The sequence below is a fragment of the Centrocercus urophasianus genome, unplaced genomic scaffold (genome assembly GCF_019232065.1).
Source record: "Centrocercus urophasianus isolate 14NV4802_14NV808 unplaced genomic scaffold, USGS_Curo_1.0 seq_16, whole genome shotgun sequence".
Classification (NCBI taxonomy): Eukaryota; Metazoa; Chordata; class Aves; order Galliformes; family Phasianidae; genus Centrocercus; species Centrocercus urophasianus.
The window spans coordinates 2,523,463-2,539,617 of NW_024884711.1; the positions used below are offsets into that span (position 1 = coordinate 2,523,463).

At 40.8% G+C, this 16,155-nt stretch overlaps 1 protein-coding gene across 7 annotated transcripts in view; it reads right to left on the reverse strand.

The window, feature by feature from the left end:
• ELMO1 (engulfment and cell motility 1) overlaps window positions 1-16,155 on the reverse strand; it is a 290,710-nt gene that overhangs the window by 101,683 nt on the left and 172,872 nt on the right. For all 7 annotated transcript variants that reach the window (XM_042817235.1, XM_042817234.1, XM_042817233.1 and 4 more), the window contains one exon: window positions 119-255. In XM_042817235.1, coding sequence (XP_042673169.1) covers window positions 119-255 — 137 coding nt within the window. The remainder of the gene's footprint in view (window positions 1-118; window positions 256-16,155) is intronic.

Consider the following 16,155-nt stretch of genomic DNA (forward strand, 5'->3'; position numbering starts at 1 on the left):
CAGAAGACACCCCACAGCATTCAGCAGAAGTGGGATCAGTTAATCTCTGTACCTCTAGGGAAGCACGGCCTTATTTCACCATTCTGCCCAGTGATTCCCTCCCCACCCCTTTTCTTGCCTTATTGAAGTCCTCCGAAGTTGCCCTCATTTCCTTCCATGTCTTGTTCAAGAGCTGAATGCAGATGCAGAAGAACTCCTCAAACGATCTGTCATGTGTGAAGAACATGGGATGGAAATCATTGCACGTCTCACTGGCTAAAAACAGAAAAACAAGGAGTAGTGGAATAAAATATTTAAAGGAATGAGGAAAAAAAACCCAAACAACATCATCTCCCCAAACCTGCATGTAGTACAACCAGTCACAAACCATAATTCACAGCAATCCTAGTTCTAGTAGCAAAGGTTGTCAAAACGTAATCCTGAAAATCTAGCCTTAAAGTTAATGAAACAGTGCTTCTCTGCATGAGACCACCAGCAAAAGCAAGAGGAAGCAATGACCACCTTGCCTGAGTATTCTCGCAGTGGGTGCCTAACCAATGCTACGTTTTTGTTGTTTTCAGGACAGAGAAAGACACAGGTAGAAACGTAAGTATCCTCAATGAAACAATCTTTCAACTGCTAACAGTGTGTAGTATATTGACAGCTGAGAACAAACACTAAACATCACCAGTGTTGGAAAAGACCTCCAACATCATCTGTTCCAATCGTCCACCTACCATCAATATTTCCCCACTAAACCATATCCCTTACTGCAACACCTAAATGTTTCTTGAAAACCTTCAGGGATGGTGACAACCTCTCTAGACAGCCCGTTCCAGTGCCTTTCTTTCCAGAGAAGAAATGTTTCCCAACAGCCAACTTGAACTTGAGGCCATTCCCTCCCATCCTATCACTAGTTACTAGGGAGAAGAAGCCAACTACCACTGTGCCAGCACCTCCTTTCAGGTGGTTGCAGAGAGCAATGAGGTCTCCCCTGAGCTCCCCCTTCTCCTAACAATCCCAGCTCCCTCAGCTGCTCCTCATAAGATTTGTGCTCCAGACTTCTCACAGCTTCACTGCCCTTCTCTGAACACACTCCAGGGCCTCAAAGTCTTTGTGTACTGAGGGGCCTAAAACTCCACACAGTACTCAAGGTTCCTCACCAGAGCCGAGTACAGGGAGATGATCACTTCCCTGTTCCTGCTGACTACACTATTTCTGATACAAGTCAGGATGCTATTGGCCTCCTTGGCAACCTGGGCACGCTGCTGGCTCACATTTAGCTGTGTCAACCAACACCCTCGGGGCCATTTCTTTCACACAATCTTCAAGCCACTCTGTTCCAAGCCTGTAGCATTGTCTGGGGTTGTTGTGGTCAAATAATATTAGATCAATATACTGAAATATGAAGTTCTGCTGACACAGCTGATTAGCTACCATATTGTATATGGACATAGCACAGAGGTAAACAGAGAAATCTAGATAGACATATGGATGAAAATATAACTGGTTAAATTTGTTCTTTGAAAATAACTGGAAACAAATGGATCTTATGTCACCTGTCCCTTATTTGGGATGGGGCAAGGAAAAACAAAAGAAAACAAAACACCACACACACGAAACGTTATTTATAAAATTCAAATACAGGCCTGAAGGAAGGCAAAATAAAAGAATACTATCATGATGATTCTAGAAAGGCAGAGTTTAGTTTGATAAGACTGCTCTGAATCTCCTTGAGTGAAGAATGTATTTTCAAATAGTAAGCCTAGAGCTGAAGCAACACTGAACTCTGGGCCTCTCTGAGAACCCAGGAACAAAAGGGGCTTTAGCCAAGGGCAGAAGAGGATCTTTAAACCCTGCCATCTCCAAGTAGGTTGCACATTTATCTTCTTTAGAAAGAGCAGTCATGTTGATTCAGTTCTTTATCATGTACCCTGTTCTCAAATCTCTGTTTCATCTCTCAGTTCTCCATCCAGTATTCTGCTCTTTTTCAGTAGTCACTCATGTGCCCATACAGCAGCATCTTCCCTTCCTTCAGGATCAAACAGTCATAGCTTAGGTATGTTTCATCCTCTTGAAGAATGGTAGTAGTACTCATCATTGGGATAAAATACCCTTTTTCTTGAAGCTGCATCATTGCATGATATTTTCTTACTCTCAGTGAGACCAGAGAATTTAGAACAAAGAGAATGTGAATGGTAGAGGTAGGCTGACTCCTTGTATGAGATTCAAGCTCTTGGTCTTAGTACCTCTAGCCACAAAAATACCCTTCCAGTATGCTTTGCAACTTCTGCCATGTTAGTAGCTGCTACAAACACCAAAGAAACACCAGATGTGCTTACAGTCACCTGAAGCCTCCAACAAACGTGGTTTTTGATCTTCCTCAAGATGCAGTATTCCAATTACAAAGCAAAACTCTAAAGCTTAATTGTACATTTGAGGCTTAATTTTAACATTAGACTTAAAATCTAATAAATTCCTCAGCTATGTAGCGAAGATGAGAGTTAATTTTGGAGCATAGGTTTCAATCTAATCAAATAAACGGCATTTACTTAAAAGGATGCGCTGACAGGGGGCAATTAGTCAAAGCAGAGACCTATATTTATGAGGCAGGGCTCAATTGCTTTAAAAGGACAAAACACCTCAGGCTAATTTTCAGAGCACCTTCAGTTTCCATTCATTCAGCAGGAGCTGCAAGGGCTCAGCGCTTCCAATAATCAGACCTTCAGCCTGTAATAATGTCAGAGAAACAACAGAACAGATTCTCAGAGGGCACTTGTCTTTAAGTCATGAAATACTATCGTGATGAGAAGAAATAAAATAACACCAAGCAGAAGAATGCAGCCTGTACTGTCACTGTAAATCACAGTGTGAAACAAGGCAATAACCCCAGTGCACACTGGCCTTTCTGGTCCTTCTCCGAGCCAAAGCTTATCTCTGCTCCTACTCATAATGATCAATAAATCAAAGTTAATAGAAAGGCTGGGGATTCTCATGATCTGGATTATCAGTTCTAACTCATGCTTCTTATCATAATCAAACCCTCTACTATGTTGACTACCATGCACGCAGAATCAGAGGTGCTGTCCCCCCATCTTTTCTATAAATAAACACATTGTGGTTTATGCCTTTTCAGTCCAAAAATGAAAGAGCAAAAAATCACTGTTATTTATATAAGTGGAGAACGTCAGTGTCAGAAAGCAGAAGGAATCTTAAGGCACAGAGCAAATCCTAAGAAAAATTAAAAGACAGACGATGCATACTTTCTTCAAAATTCCCACCAGCATTCAGATAGTGGAGAAAAATACCCAGAATTGATTTCAAAGGCAGCTTTCTGTATATCTCAAAAATTCTAGCCCAAGTAATTTAATTCAGTGGGAATACTGTAAATGAAGCACATCAGCAATCTTTATTAATCTTAGCGCGTATCTATAGGCTGCAGGTCAGCTCTACCTTCTGCTCAGTTTCTAAACATCTAGTGAGAGAAACCCTGACCCAACACTTTCTTTCTCCATTACTCAAGCAAGAGGAGGATGAAGAAAAAGGCAAAACTGAGTTACCAGTGGTTTTCAGATCAGAGTAAATACTTAGTCACAACTTCCACTGCCTCCATTCCTAAGTCAGTATCTCTGCTGTCAGGGTACTGCCTCTCTCCACTGAGTGAGCAAATTTAGTTGTCAAAACTTCTTGGATTTGTTGGTTTTTTATTTTTCCCACTAGCTTGCAGTTTGACTAATTGTAAACAAAAACAGAGATCCAGCATTAGAATTATTTGGAGACCTTTCACAAAAGAGCTGCATGAAAAATTTCTGGCCTTGAGCCCATTAAGTACACTGTAACCTTCATTTTCACAAGCAAGAACTTGCCACATTTGTAAGCAACGCAAAAACATACACATGGCTGCAACACAGGGACACAAATCATCATGATTATTTAATAACATCATCAAGTTTTAATTATGCCTCCATGAGATCACCTTTTAAAGGCAAGGCAAGTCACAGAAGAAAGCTCCAGCCTACATAAATCAGGTGAAGATCTTGTTGATTTTTCCTTTCTTGGCACAGTTCTTGAAGCTGTACATCAATGTGTCACCTATCAGGATTTAAGTAGTCCTTCAAGCTTCTAGCTGATCTATAGCTGTGACTTTGAGGAAGAAGCTTAGTTCATTTCTCAACATAAATTGCACTGGCAGGAAAAAAAAAAAAGAGAAAGGAAAAAAAAAAAAAAAATAAAAAAAAAAGAGCTGATTTCTATCTGGAAGTTTATGTGGTTACTTCAATGTGTATTTTTCAGTCTTTCCCTGACACAATTCCTAAATTAGGAGAAAGACATTCAAGCGTTCCTGACTGTTCAAACAGTAAATGGATACGATATGCTGTATTCTGTTGATTAGTAGAGGAAATAGAAAAAAGGAGAACAAATTGAGAAAGAAAAGTTTTTTCCTTCATTTTTCACTTTGTATCTGGATGCTCTCTCCCATGAGAAACAACACCATCAGGGACAAATTTCTTCTACTCTGTCAAGAGCAGTAATTTGCATATTTGCATACGCCTGTCTTGGAAGGGCACAAGTACACTACAATGTTTCAATAACTGTTTGATCTGAAGTACAACAGAGATTTAAATGCCAATGTTGCTGTGGTGAACAGAATACGGACAATACAGATTTCTGTCTGCAGGACAGACTTTGGGAAAGGCTGAGAGCACCAGACAGACATCAGGCTGAGGTGTCACCTCTCACAGCCCAAACCAGTAAGAACCCAAGGCAACCGGTGCTGATGTTGCCCCTACTGCCCTCACATTTCTGCTTAAACACTCAAACAGATTGCAGGCTATGGTGCTGTTTACATCTTTTCCTTCACCTTAAGAACAATGGTACACACAATTTTCACTTGGAAGAGGGAAAACTGAGTACAGCTTTTTTCTCCTTTAATTTATTTTGCACAATACTTGGAAATAACACAGAGATGGTCTTTCTTTCCCCACAAAACTACGACGACAGGCTCACAGTGCTGCCCATTATTTTCAAGATGCATCCGTGGTGCCACGGGGAACAAGTTTGGGGTAATGTAAGTAGTCTTTTTTCAGAAAGAACAATTTTTGTCATCTTTTAAAGAGATAATACAAAAGTGATAACATTGCTCTGTATTCTCAAATATTTAAAGACCAGGCAGTGAGCATCAATCAAACAAATTATTTAGTTAGCCATATATGTTTATAATATAAAAACATACATTTATAGTAGCAATATGGTCCCCTAGCATTAATCTTGCCACATGTAAAGCGACAGACAGACCCTCAGGTAAGAAGTAGGCTCTGCACTGGTGGTGGTATTAGCAGATCCTTCATACTGCAAAACTCATCAAGAGAAACATGCCAAAATGCCTTTGAGATGAGGGAAGCAGATCTGCAGAATCTTGGGAAAGCAGTTTGCAAAGCTTCAATGAGAGAGGGGCTTGGAGACACTTCCCCGACTGAAAAATACCTGGAATCTGTGTGATCAGCTCCCCACACGGATCTATTACCAAGCTGCTGTTTAATTCTGAGTGACTCATTTATCCCCGCTGCTTTTTGTCCTTGATTTCACAAAATGGAGTTGCTAATATTTGATAGGGGAGGAAGGGGGTTGCAGAGAGATCCACTGCAGTTTCTGAAATGCAGCAAGATATATATATGAACAGTGCAATATGGACTTTGGAAATATAATCTCCGCTAGCCTCCTCTGGGATTATTATTTGCAATAACAGAAGACAATCAAAGAGTAACTAATTCTCACTAGCTCTCCCAAGAGAAAGAGCACTGCAATTTCTGCTTCTCCCTGAAGATGGGATGAAGTAAAAATAAGTACTGCCATGATTTTATATATACACAATCAAAAATTCTCTCAGTAATACATACAGCACATTAGAAAAAGTGCACTAGTACTGCAGAAGTACTGCAATTGCCAAGTTCTTTACACCAGTGACCCCTGTAGTCTGCTGGCAAAGATTTGAAATACCTCTGGCCACCCTTGTGTAACTTGATAGGGAAGCAGTGTGGTTTAAGGCAAGTCAGGCCCATAACCACGGCAGTGCAATAATCCCAGAATCACAGTATTGCAAAATATCTCAAGTTGGAAGGAACCCACAAGAATCATCAAGTCCAACTCCTGTCTCCACAAAGGACCACCCAAAATCAAACCCTACGTTGGAAAGTGTTGTCCAAATGTCTCTCGAACTCAGGCAGCTTGGGGCCATAACCCTGGGCAGCCTGTTCCATGCTCACCGCCTTCTGCTGCAGACCCTGTCCCTAACCCCAACCCGGCCCTCCCCTGGCACAGCTCCATGCCGTTCCCTCCCCTGTCGCTGTCACACAGAGCTCAGCTCTGTCCTCCGCTCCCTGTGAGGAGCTGCAGCCGCCATCCGGCCTCCCCTCAGCTCCTCTGCTCTGGGCTGAGCAAACCAAGGGCCCTCAGCAGCTCCTCATACACCTTGCCCTTCAGACCCTTCCCTACCTTCACACCCTTCTTTGGATGCTCTCTAACGATGTTATGACCTGCTTCAATTGTGGTGCCTATTTGATGCACATGGAGAATTTGGCACTTGCTCTTGTACAATTTCACGTACTTGGTGACTGTCCAGCCCTCACATCTGTCAAGACCTCTCTGCAAGGCCTCTCTGCACTTGACGGAGTCAACAGACCTCCAATTCAGTGCTGTCCTCAAACTTCACATGCACTCAAGTCTCCTGCATCCAGACACCATCTCAAGATCAAGCATCTCATTTGCAGATGAAGCACCTGATTCTGTAGAGAGGGGTGTTATTTAAAAGGCTTGCAGAACACCACTGATTACATTTGCCTGCTTTCCAAATTTCTCAAATATCTACCAAACACACAGGAACCAAACAGGGGTTGCACATCTCCTGTTTATGCCAGCAAAATGCACTTTGTATCTTGTTCCAGTTGGACCCGTAGAGCAGCCCCTGGGAGACTGCTGACACTGCACCTGGGCACACAGATACTGCCTTGCAGAAGCCATGCTATTAAAACCATGGAGCATCTGCAACCTACGGTTTTCTGTAAGAATCCAGCTCTAGATTCTCAGCCCCAGTAAAAGAAAGAATAATAACAACAAAATACTGTTAATTTCAAGAGACAGCTTCCCTTTTGAATTCTTCCAAGTGGCACTTCCTGATTCATACTGCTATTAAGCATGAGCTGCGCTGTGGCAGCGTTGATCCCTCCCTATGGGTATCTTTTTAATATATTAGTAAGTCTGAACATCACATCTGAGATGGGACAAATTGCCAAAGCATGAGCTCAGTCTTACTGACAAGCAAATGCATACTGCAGCTTGCTTGGTATGTATATTTTAGCTCAAATTTTATCTTTGCTTTGGAGTTCATATAAGAGAATGTGTCATGAATAGACTCATGAAAAAATTACTCTCAGGTAAATCCCTTACTGGAACAATCAATTATTTATAAAATTATTTCTAGAACACCATACCTAAAGCCTGTTATGCTCACTTACATGTATGTTTGTCTGAATGTGTGCATGAACCATTGAAAAAGATGTCAAAAAGATGTCACTTTTTTTTTGAGCAGGGGGCAGTTGCTTGTCAGATTCTGCCCCTTCCCACTATTAAAAAAAAAAGAAAAAAAGAAAAAAAAAAAGAAAAAAAGAAAGATGTCCACATTCAGTGATTATCCTTAGCAAGAATCATCAACATTCAGCTTTGAAATCTATCGTGTCAAAAATCTTGGTGATGGTTTTGGCCCTCATTTTTATCTTGTACAACCAATTTCACATTACTCTGGCAGTTTATGGAGTTGTAATGATGCTACCAGTCATGACTTTCTTAGGGAACAGCACAGCTTAGGATTGGCTGTGATTTGAACTGAAGTCACTGATCTTTTCTATTTGAACTGAAAGTGTGAGATGCAAGTTCCTAAGCTTTGAGACACAGTAAAACAGTACAGAGAGCTAAGCTGCATTTGTTAAACTCCAAATCTATGTATTATTTAAGAGTTCTGTTTCACCTGCATTGAAAAAAAAAAAAAGAAAAAGGATAAGACACTGGACTAATGAACTGTGCAGGATGTGCCACAGTTTCCTCCAGAAGTAGGTGTATGTATGTGAAAATGTCATCCCAGAATTCCTGATGAGGGTATCAGAACCAATCAAAATCCATTTTTCAAATGAAAATTAAGAGTTCAGTTTGCTTCCCATTTCCATTTCTCACAAAGAGGATACTACAGAGCTGGTCACTGCGATACCCTCAGTCCTGGAGAGGAGGAGAACCAGTGCAAACACAGTCAAGGGGCCCAAAATTCATTTGGTGTTCACAGCACTACAGTAGCATACACACCATTATTTGCAAAAGTGATGAGTTGATCGTGTAATGTAGGGCAGAAGTGTCCCTTCTTAAGCTAAGTAGAATTATCTAGAAATATGTGGGTAAGAGAGACCAGATACATCCAGTGGTTTACCTGGAAGAGAAAGGATACAAAATTCCTAAAGCGCAGTAAAACCACAACTCCTCATAAAGATGAAAGGCAACAGCATTTCTCCGAACCAAGATTTCTTATTAGGAGAGCAATTGAGAGAAAATGGAAGAAAAGTACATATAAAAGGCTTCTTACAGTCTGTTTGCCTTCCTTTTTCTAGGCTGACAATAAATTCCACTAGGCAATGAAAAGGAAAGATTCCACAAAGCCTCAAGCCTGAGGAGACGACTTAGATGCCTACAGTACATGAAGCCCCAAACCTCTTCATTGACTTAACTGGTTTTTCTTTGAAGATGATTACTGCTGTATCAGAAAATTGCCTTCCCTCCCCAGGATAACATTAAATAAAGGATCCATCGTTTAACAATTCCCCTCTCTCACTTTCCCAAATAAAAACAGAAGAATTTCCACTTCTGCAGTACAAGTCAGTAAAGCCTGCACTTACAGCTACCAGCAGATACGGCTGCTCACAGCTGGCATCTCTGCTCCATCCATAGGGAAGAAGTTCAAGAAATGAGGTACAGGCAGACTCAACCTGTTACAACCAGAGCTGAGGGCAAACCAACTGAATGAAACCAATGCAGCAGAAGTGTCCACATACCGGGCTGATTTCATAGAAATATTTCTTTTTGGCAACTACCTGTAAACACAGAGACTTCTGCTTACAATGGACCTGAAGACCAAGCAGAAATGTAAACAGAAAGCCAAAGGGCAAGGAGAGGAAAGTTACTAAAATGATTCTTATACACAACAAGGAACTGAAAAAGATTGCAAAGAATCAGTGCTGTTCTGATAAGGGCTCTCCATCTCTTTCCATAGAAGTCTATTTTTATTTGTGATAAAACAGGTGCTGGATATGAATAGATTTGAATTGCCTCTATGATGTGTCACACCACTCTCCTGGCCAACCAGGAAAGCACTCGAATTCCCTCTTCTCTCCTCTGCTATTCCCAGTATAAAAAAGCAGCAATCAATAACAGTAAGAAAACGTGCTTTTGAAATCTGATTGATAAACAAGAGCATTGTTGTCAGAGGTGAGGGAGCATTTCATATGCATTAATCAGGCACTTCTAGGAGAAAACTGTGAGTTGAAATGGTATGGAAAACAAGGGCTTATATTTGTCATACCAAAAAAAGAATGTCTGTTGTGAAAAAGAGACGGAGATATGCAAGAACAGATCTGCAATTATGCGACCGTGTATCTACAGCATCTCAATAACAATATTAAAGAATGTTAACAAATCAACATGATAAACCTCCTTAGGGACTAAGCAATATTTACGGTCACTGCTGGTAAGAATACAGAACAGAAGGGTATTGCACATATAAAGCAGAAACGACAGAGGTGTGTATAAAAAGTAGGCATGGTTGGCAAAACTTCTTACAGAGGTTGACACCATTGCTCTGTCAAGGTCCTGTACACAAGCCAATGATGGTTACACGAAGGCTTAAAAATCATTTTAAAAAGCATTTCTGACATTTTCTAAGTCTGTGGACTGTTTGTCTACTTGTAGGCTGATTTACATAGATGGAGGCATTTACAGAAGGCCAACTAAGCTCCAGCATAATGAGGGGAACACCTTATCACATCTGCTAAATGTTGATACCCTAGTCCTTTCCTTGTAAGAGCCTCTTTCTCCTAAGCTCTCAAAGAAACTAGCCTATCCATATCTCCAGACAAATCAAGAAGAATGACAGTAACAGTGGGGGAGGCAGACATTCTCAGCGTTCATAAAGAGCAGCATGCAGGCAGTCACAACGTGTAACTGGTCTTTTCAGTCATACAGTACTCACTGGCAAAGTTTATTCCTAAAAGCTGTACTCTTTCTGCTAACTATTGCATCTCCACAGACCCAGATCACTGAGGGCTGGAGACAGAAATGCCCATGTGCTGAAGCAGGCACCTGTCCTGCCTTCACTTGTGCATCTCCTTGCTCTCCCCACAGGCAGCACACTGAGGGAGTATCTTTCAGGGCAGGACTGCTGATGTTTCACTTCTTACTCTGACTTACTGCTTCTCCTCCTGAAACGATTCTTGCCACAATGATTACTCTTACCACTAATTACCCATTTCCTTTATATGAGAAGCTACATAGACTGCACTACAGGTTGTACAGCTCATGCCTCTCCAAAGTCCTTCTCTGAGATACTTCATCAAGAAGATAACTCTGGTTGCCATTTGAAATACAAGCCACGCTGTTTTGATTCACAAGAGAGAAGCTGTCACTGAAAATTAATTCTGCTCTAAATAGGCTGGCTTGGGCTCCATCTGCAAGCAAAATTTAAAGGAGCCTGTGAAAATCTTCCGGAAAACATTGCAAACACCAACCTTGTAAGTCTACAATCTTTGTTGTCGTTGTTACGTCCCTGGACAGCTACCTAAACTGCCTCCATTCCTCCTTCCCTCACATGGACCTTTTCATTAAAATAAAACAGTTTAAAATGGCAATGTAAAAAAGATATGTGGTCACTGTTAAGACAATTGTTTTGAAAAACACTGTTTTTCCCCCTCTGGTATTTGATCTTACAAGTGAGCAACAGCAGGAGAACTGCAAGGAAGAAAAATGAGCAGATGGAAAAGGCAACAAATATGCAGGCAAGCCAGGAAGGAAGAGAATACTTTTTCCTGGTACTCAGTCACTCTTCTATTATAAATAAGAGGCTACAACTGAACTGCCCATGCAGAGCTGGCACGGACTAGCCACAAGCTCTCTGCATCACAGTCAGAGGTGTCGGCACGTGCGCTGTGCCTCCTTTGGTGCACTTTCATGACAAGCTGTTAGGCTACCTCCAACACCCACATGGTGGGCTATAAGTTAAGCAGCCTGACACCCTGCCTATTCAGTCAGGCCAGCTACCAAAGTGCAAAGCTATGGGAGGAAAAATGATTGCTTATCTAGGAAACAAGTAAACCAGCTAAACTTACGCTACTCCTCTGCCACCTCAGAAAAGGCAATCAAAGCACTCGGAATTACTGCGTTTGCTTTGAATCAAACCTGGCTATACTCAAATGCCAAACAAGGTGGAAGAATGAGACATGGGGAAAGAAAACATCACTATAAAAAAAAAATGATTGCTGTGATTAAGGTGAGGGAATTGCACTGTATCACACAACCTTGAGCAACAGTAACTCATCTTTCACGTTAGACCTACTTCTGCACTGTGCTGAAATTAAACTGTTTGCACAAGTACCAGTAGATGCACACCTACAAGTTCTCCTTGACTTTTTAAAAAATATATGCAGCACAATTACTATTCCAGCCCTATTTAGGACAACTTCACCTTAGCAATATTATCTCTCCTCCCTTGCCTTCTACATCCCCAAAGATTCTGTACTTCCCTTAAAATATACCAATGGTTGGACTTGATGATCTTGAACGTCTATTCCACACCAAATTATTCTATGATTCTACATGTCAATACACATATTGGGCATATTGTCAAATAATGTTTACTCCCTGTTTGTGAAAGTGAAATGTGGAAAAGAGGAAAACAACCACCGGATACCCATTTGACCAAGAAAATGCTGTGCAATTTACTCCAGGCTGATGAAACCAGAAGAGTGCTGAAGTCCACAAGTGAAGCTGAAACTGTCAAGTGCTGCTGCAGCATATATTTTCAAAGAAGCCAGAGAGAACTGGTGAGGGTGCATCTCCTGGTCTGTAGCCTGCCTTCTAGGTGAGGCAGCGACAATCTAGAGGTGTGTAAGGAAACACAAACCTTGCCTCTCCACATGAACTCAGTCACCACTGGAAGCCTCTTCCTGTCTAGCTACTACTGCCTAAATTGCTTTCTCCCTCTACAACATGTCTTAATTTGTAAATTATGTTTGTAACTATCTGGACTATACTTCTAAAAATAAAACTGCTGAAGCATAGTCTTGTAACATAGACCAAATGGAATAATTAAAACAAAACAGGAAAAAAAAAAAAAAAGGAACAAGTCACATGGTAGGAAGCAAGCTGCTCAAAAAACATTGCATCTTAGTGCTTGATTGTGTATACATTGGAGATCATCACCATAATGCACTGTGTAAGTGCCAAGCATCTTCAAATGGCCCTGCGAACATTCATCAATCTCCAAAAGAGCATTAGTCAATATTAATTCTTCAGATGTCAAACTTAACCTCTTGAAAGGCACACAAAAAATCAAGTAATTAGAACATAGGTTTAGCAACAAGATAAACAATTTGAACAACACATTTCCAAGTGGCACATTCAATTCATAAGCCATTCCAATGGAGCTTTCAGTTCACTCACTAACTTAAATGTGACTGATACAGCAGCCACCAGAGCATAGTTTCAGACAGGTAAAACTATAATCATTAAACATTTTAGAAATGTTTAATTAGGCTGTAACATCACCTTGCTTTAATTTATTGCTCTTCTTCATAGGCTGAAACATAAAATCAGCAATTCAGTCATACTGTAGTAAAAAATGTTAAAATGTATTTTAGTCTAGGAATCATTGCTCTTGCTTAAATGTGTTTTGGAGAGAGCAAGCATTAGAAGTTATTCCCCTTCTACATCCTGGGGCATTTAGCATTCAACATTAAGACATAATTCATTATAACACCACGCCGTTTAGGTTATGAAGAAGCTTAGAGAATCACCTAGTTGAAGAAATGAAGGATGCAGGTTTTCTTCTTGTTATGCTTGGCATAAAAGACCTTGAGGATAAATGAAGTGAATGTGGGGAAGACTGGGAAAGAGGCCCAGAAAATGCTTTAAGACTCGCAGAATTAGTTTAATAAGGAGGAAATGTGTTCTAAAGCCAGAACATCCCTGGTGTTAATAAATGCACAGTATTCCCCTGTAGCTTGTTCCACTACTTATCTAGTCTAAGGCCTTGTTGTCATTGTTATTTGATGTACATTTTCTCTTTTTTATAGTAAATCTGTTATTTGTTTTGTCCTTGTTGACTACAGAAACTGAATAAAGTAATTTTTACATCATGCCTTGAGGCTTCCGAAGACAGTTATATCTTTCCTATCACTTTATTACACCCTGACCATGAGTAATTGGCTTAATTTCTCCTTGAGAGTCTTTATTTTCCCAAGCGTGTTATTACTCACACCAGAAATATGTCTGTATGCATGAAGATCACAGAATAGTGACTTATAAAGATGAAAACAGCGATTTCTCAGAACCAAAAAAAATACAGCCAAAAACCTTTCAGCTGAAATTTCTCTTTTGGACTACGGCTGTTTTAAAAAACGGAACTAAGCTAAGCTGCTTAGAAATTCTCTCCTATTACTCCCATTGCAGACACTAGGAAATTTCAGGCAAGGAAAATAAAAACCATCTCAGACGACTTCTTTTGGCTCCTGCATTCAAATTTAAAATTAGTTCACAAGATTTAGGATTACTGCTTAGTTGGTTTTTCACAAGGCGTTATCCCAGTCACGTCTCAAGAGGCATTGCATAAGAGACAAGTGTAATGCCCTTGCTTTTGTTGAAATAAACTGGTTCATAACACAACTTAAACAGTACCAATTCATCGCAAAAGCCATCACTGTGCCCTCAGAAAGCATTCTTCAATTCTCTCTTGAATGAATCTGATCAGTTTTGACAGCTGTATGTACAGGTCATTTGCATCTGTTTACAGACTGTACAGTAATCCACCTTGTGACAAGTTACAGAACTAAGAACCAAAGAACTCAACAGGAAACAATTGAGATTTCAAACGCTTTTTGGGATAAATGGTTTAATTTCTCCACCACAAATAGATTAGAAATGCTGGTTTCAAAATCACCAAGGCAAACAGAGCCTCAGATTGGTTTTATGAGAAAAATAAAACATGAATTCCTCCCCTGTTACACCTTGAGAGAAGCAGTAGAAGCTTTTGTTAAGGTAGATTAAAATTCAAAGGCAAGAAATTTTCCCCAGCAAGGAATCAAAGAGAGCCTGAATTGACGCCATTCAGAACATGACTTTTTCTCCCCAAATCGAATTCCAACTTGGTTCATTACTGAGTAAACTTCTGCTGAGCACAGACAGGCACCAAATTTGGAAGTTTACTGACATTAGCAGCTCAGAGTAATACATCACCTGAAAATGGATCCTGCCCTGTCTCCACTTGGGATGTACTGCATGTGAGGAACTAAAACCCAGTCAGTGCCAGCTTCTCTCTCCTGCTGGGGGTAACCACAGCCAACAGCTCCTTCTGGGCACTGGCAAGACACAGCTCTGATTTCTCTTACCTACAAAGAGTCATGCTAGTTTTTCTAGAAAAATGGCCTGCAAGCTGTACCTGTGCTGGTAACTCTGGGGGCACGTCTCATAGTGCGTATCTACCTTCTGCAAGGCACATGTATCTATTAAAAAATTCAGAATCCCAGAGGTTTTCAGAAGCTGGAGCACTGCTCGAGCTGTATGCCCCTCTGCTCACCCAAACTAGGCAGCGCCTCTGTCTGAGCAGATGAGGGGTTTCTGTCACCTCTCAGAAGCACCCAGTTTAAGGAATAAAACCACCCACGTGACCACAAGTCTCCAGTCTGTCCCCATAACGTGCATGCTGGCCTGGCACATCCTTGGCTCACCACCTACACTGCTCACCCTAGACACACAGGCAGTGGGCCTCTCACATCTTGCCAGCAGTTCAAACCAAATGTTTTAAAGTGCTTAAAATGTGGAAATAACCACAGTTCCATTGAACATTCCCAAAACTTTGTCTTACAGATGCTTGAGATTTCAAAGCTACCCATGTGAAGGCATTCAGTTATGCATTAAACTTCTACACAAGCTTCAGGAGATTCTGTTTTACATTAAATATCTCCTATACCATGTACCACTACCAGGGCTTTCACAAGAGCTGGTGGTACTAGACATGGGTGCAAACACTGGGTGGCTCTGGCAGGATGAAAAGAACAGCAGAGAAGAAGCTTTATGTGAAGTAAGAAAGATATGCAGGGTTGCCTGTGCTCAACACAGAGGGAAGGATGGCTAATCCCCAACCCATGAAGCCCTTCCCCCCTTGCATGTAGGGGCAGGTTTTAATGCATTTGTTGTGTGAGGATGTTCCGAGTATAGGAACACAAACAGAAGGCTTACCCCTTAAAAAAATAAAAAGAAGGGGAAAAAAAAAGGAAGTTGGCAGGCAGAAGGGTGAAATTGGTTATTGCCAGAGCTACTCCAAAAGCAGGCAAAGCTTTGGAACACATTTTGAAAGAAAGTAAATAAAAGAACACTGAGGTGGACAGAGGTTGTAATAAATATTGCACAGGTGTGCTAAGAAGAGATCAAGTCTGACTCATCTAATCTTCTTTGACAAAATAACTATTGTTTCTCGGGACTGAAATGTGGTGGACTTTATCTGTGCTGCAGACAGATTAGTTCTCCTGCACCTGACTAGTTTCAAAAAAATATTTTGATATAACACTCCGTGCCTGACAGAAAATCATTAGTTCATCTGGAGAAAGTGGGATTTGATATAAGAACTGGTGAGGTGAGTGAGATGCTGGCCAAAGACGGAAATGACAAGAATAAAAAGGAAGGGGGGAAGTTATCAAGCAAAGAGTTGTATTACTGGGATTTCTCCAGTGTTAGTTTTGAACTCTTTTAAAATATACTTTCATTATAAACACAAAATGAAGGAGTACCTCCAACATACTTTCATTTAAACATCGACACAAAACGTAGGAGTGTCTCTATAAAATTTGCTGGAGCTCAAAGCTGGTGGCACGGCTG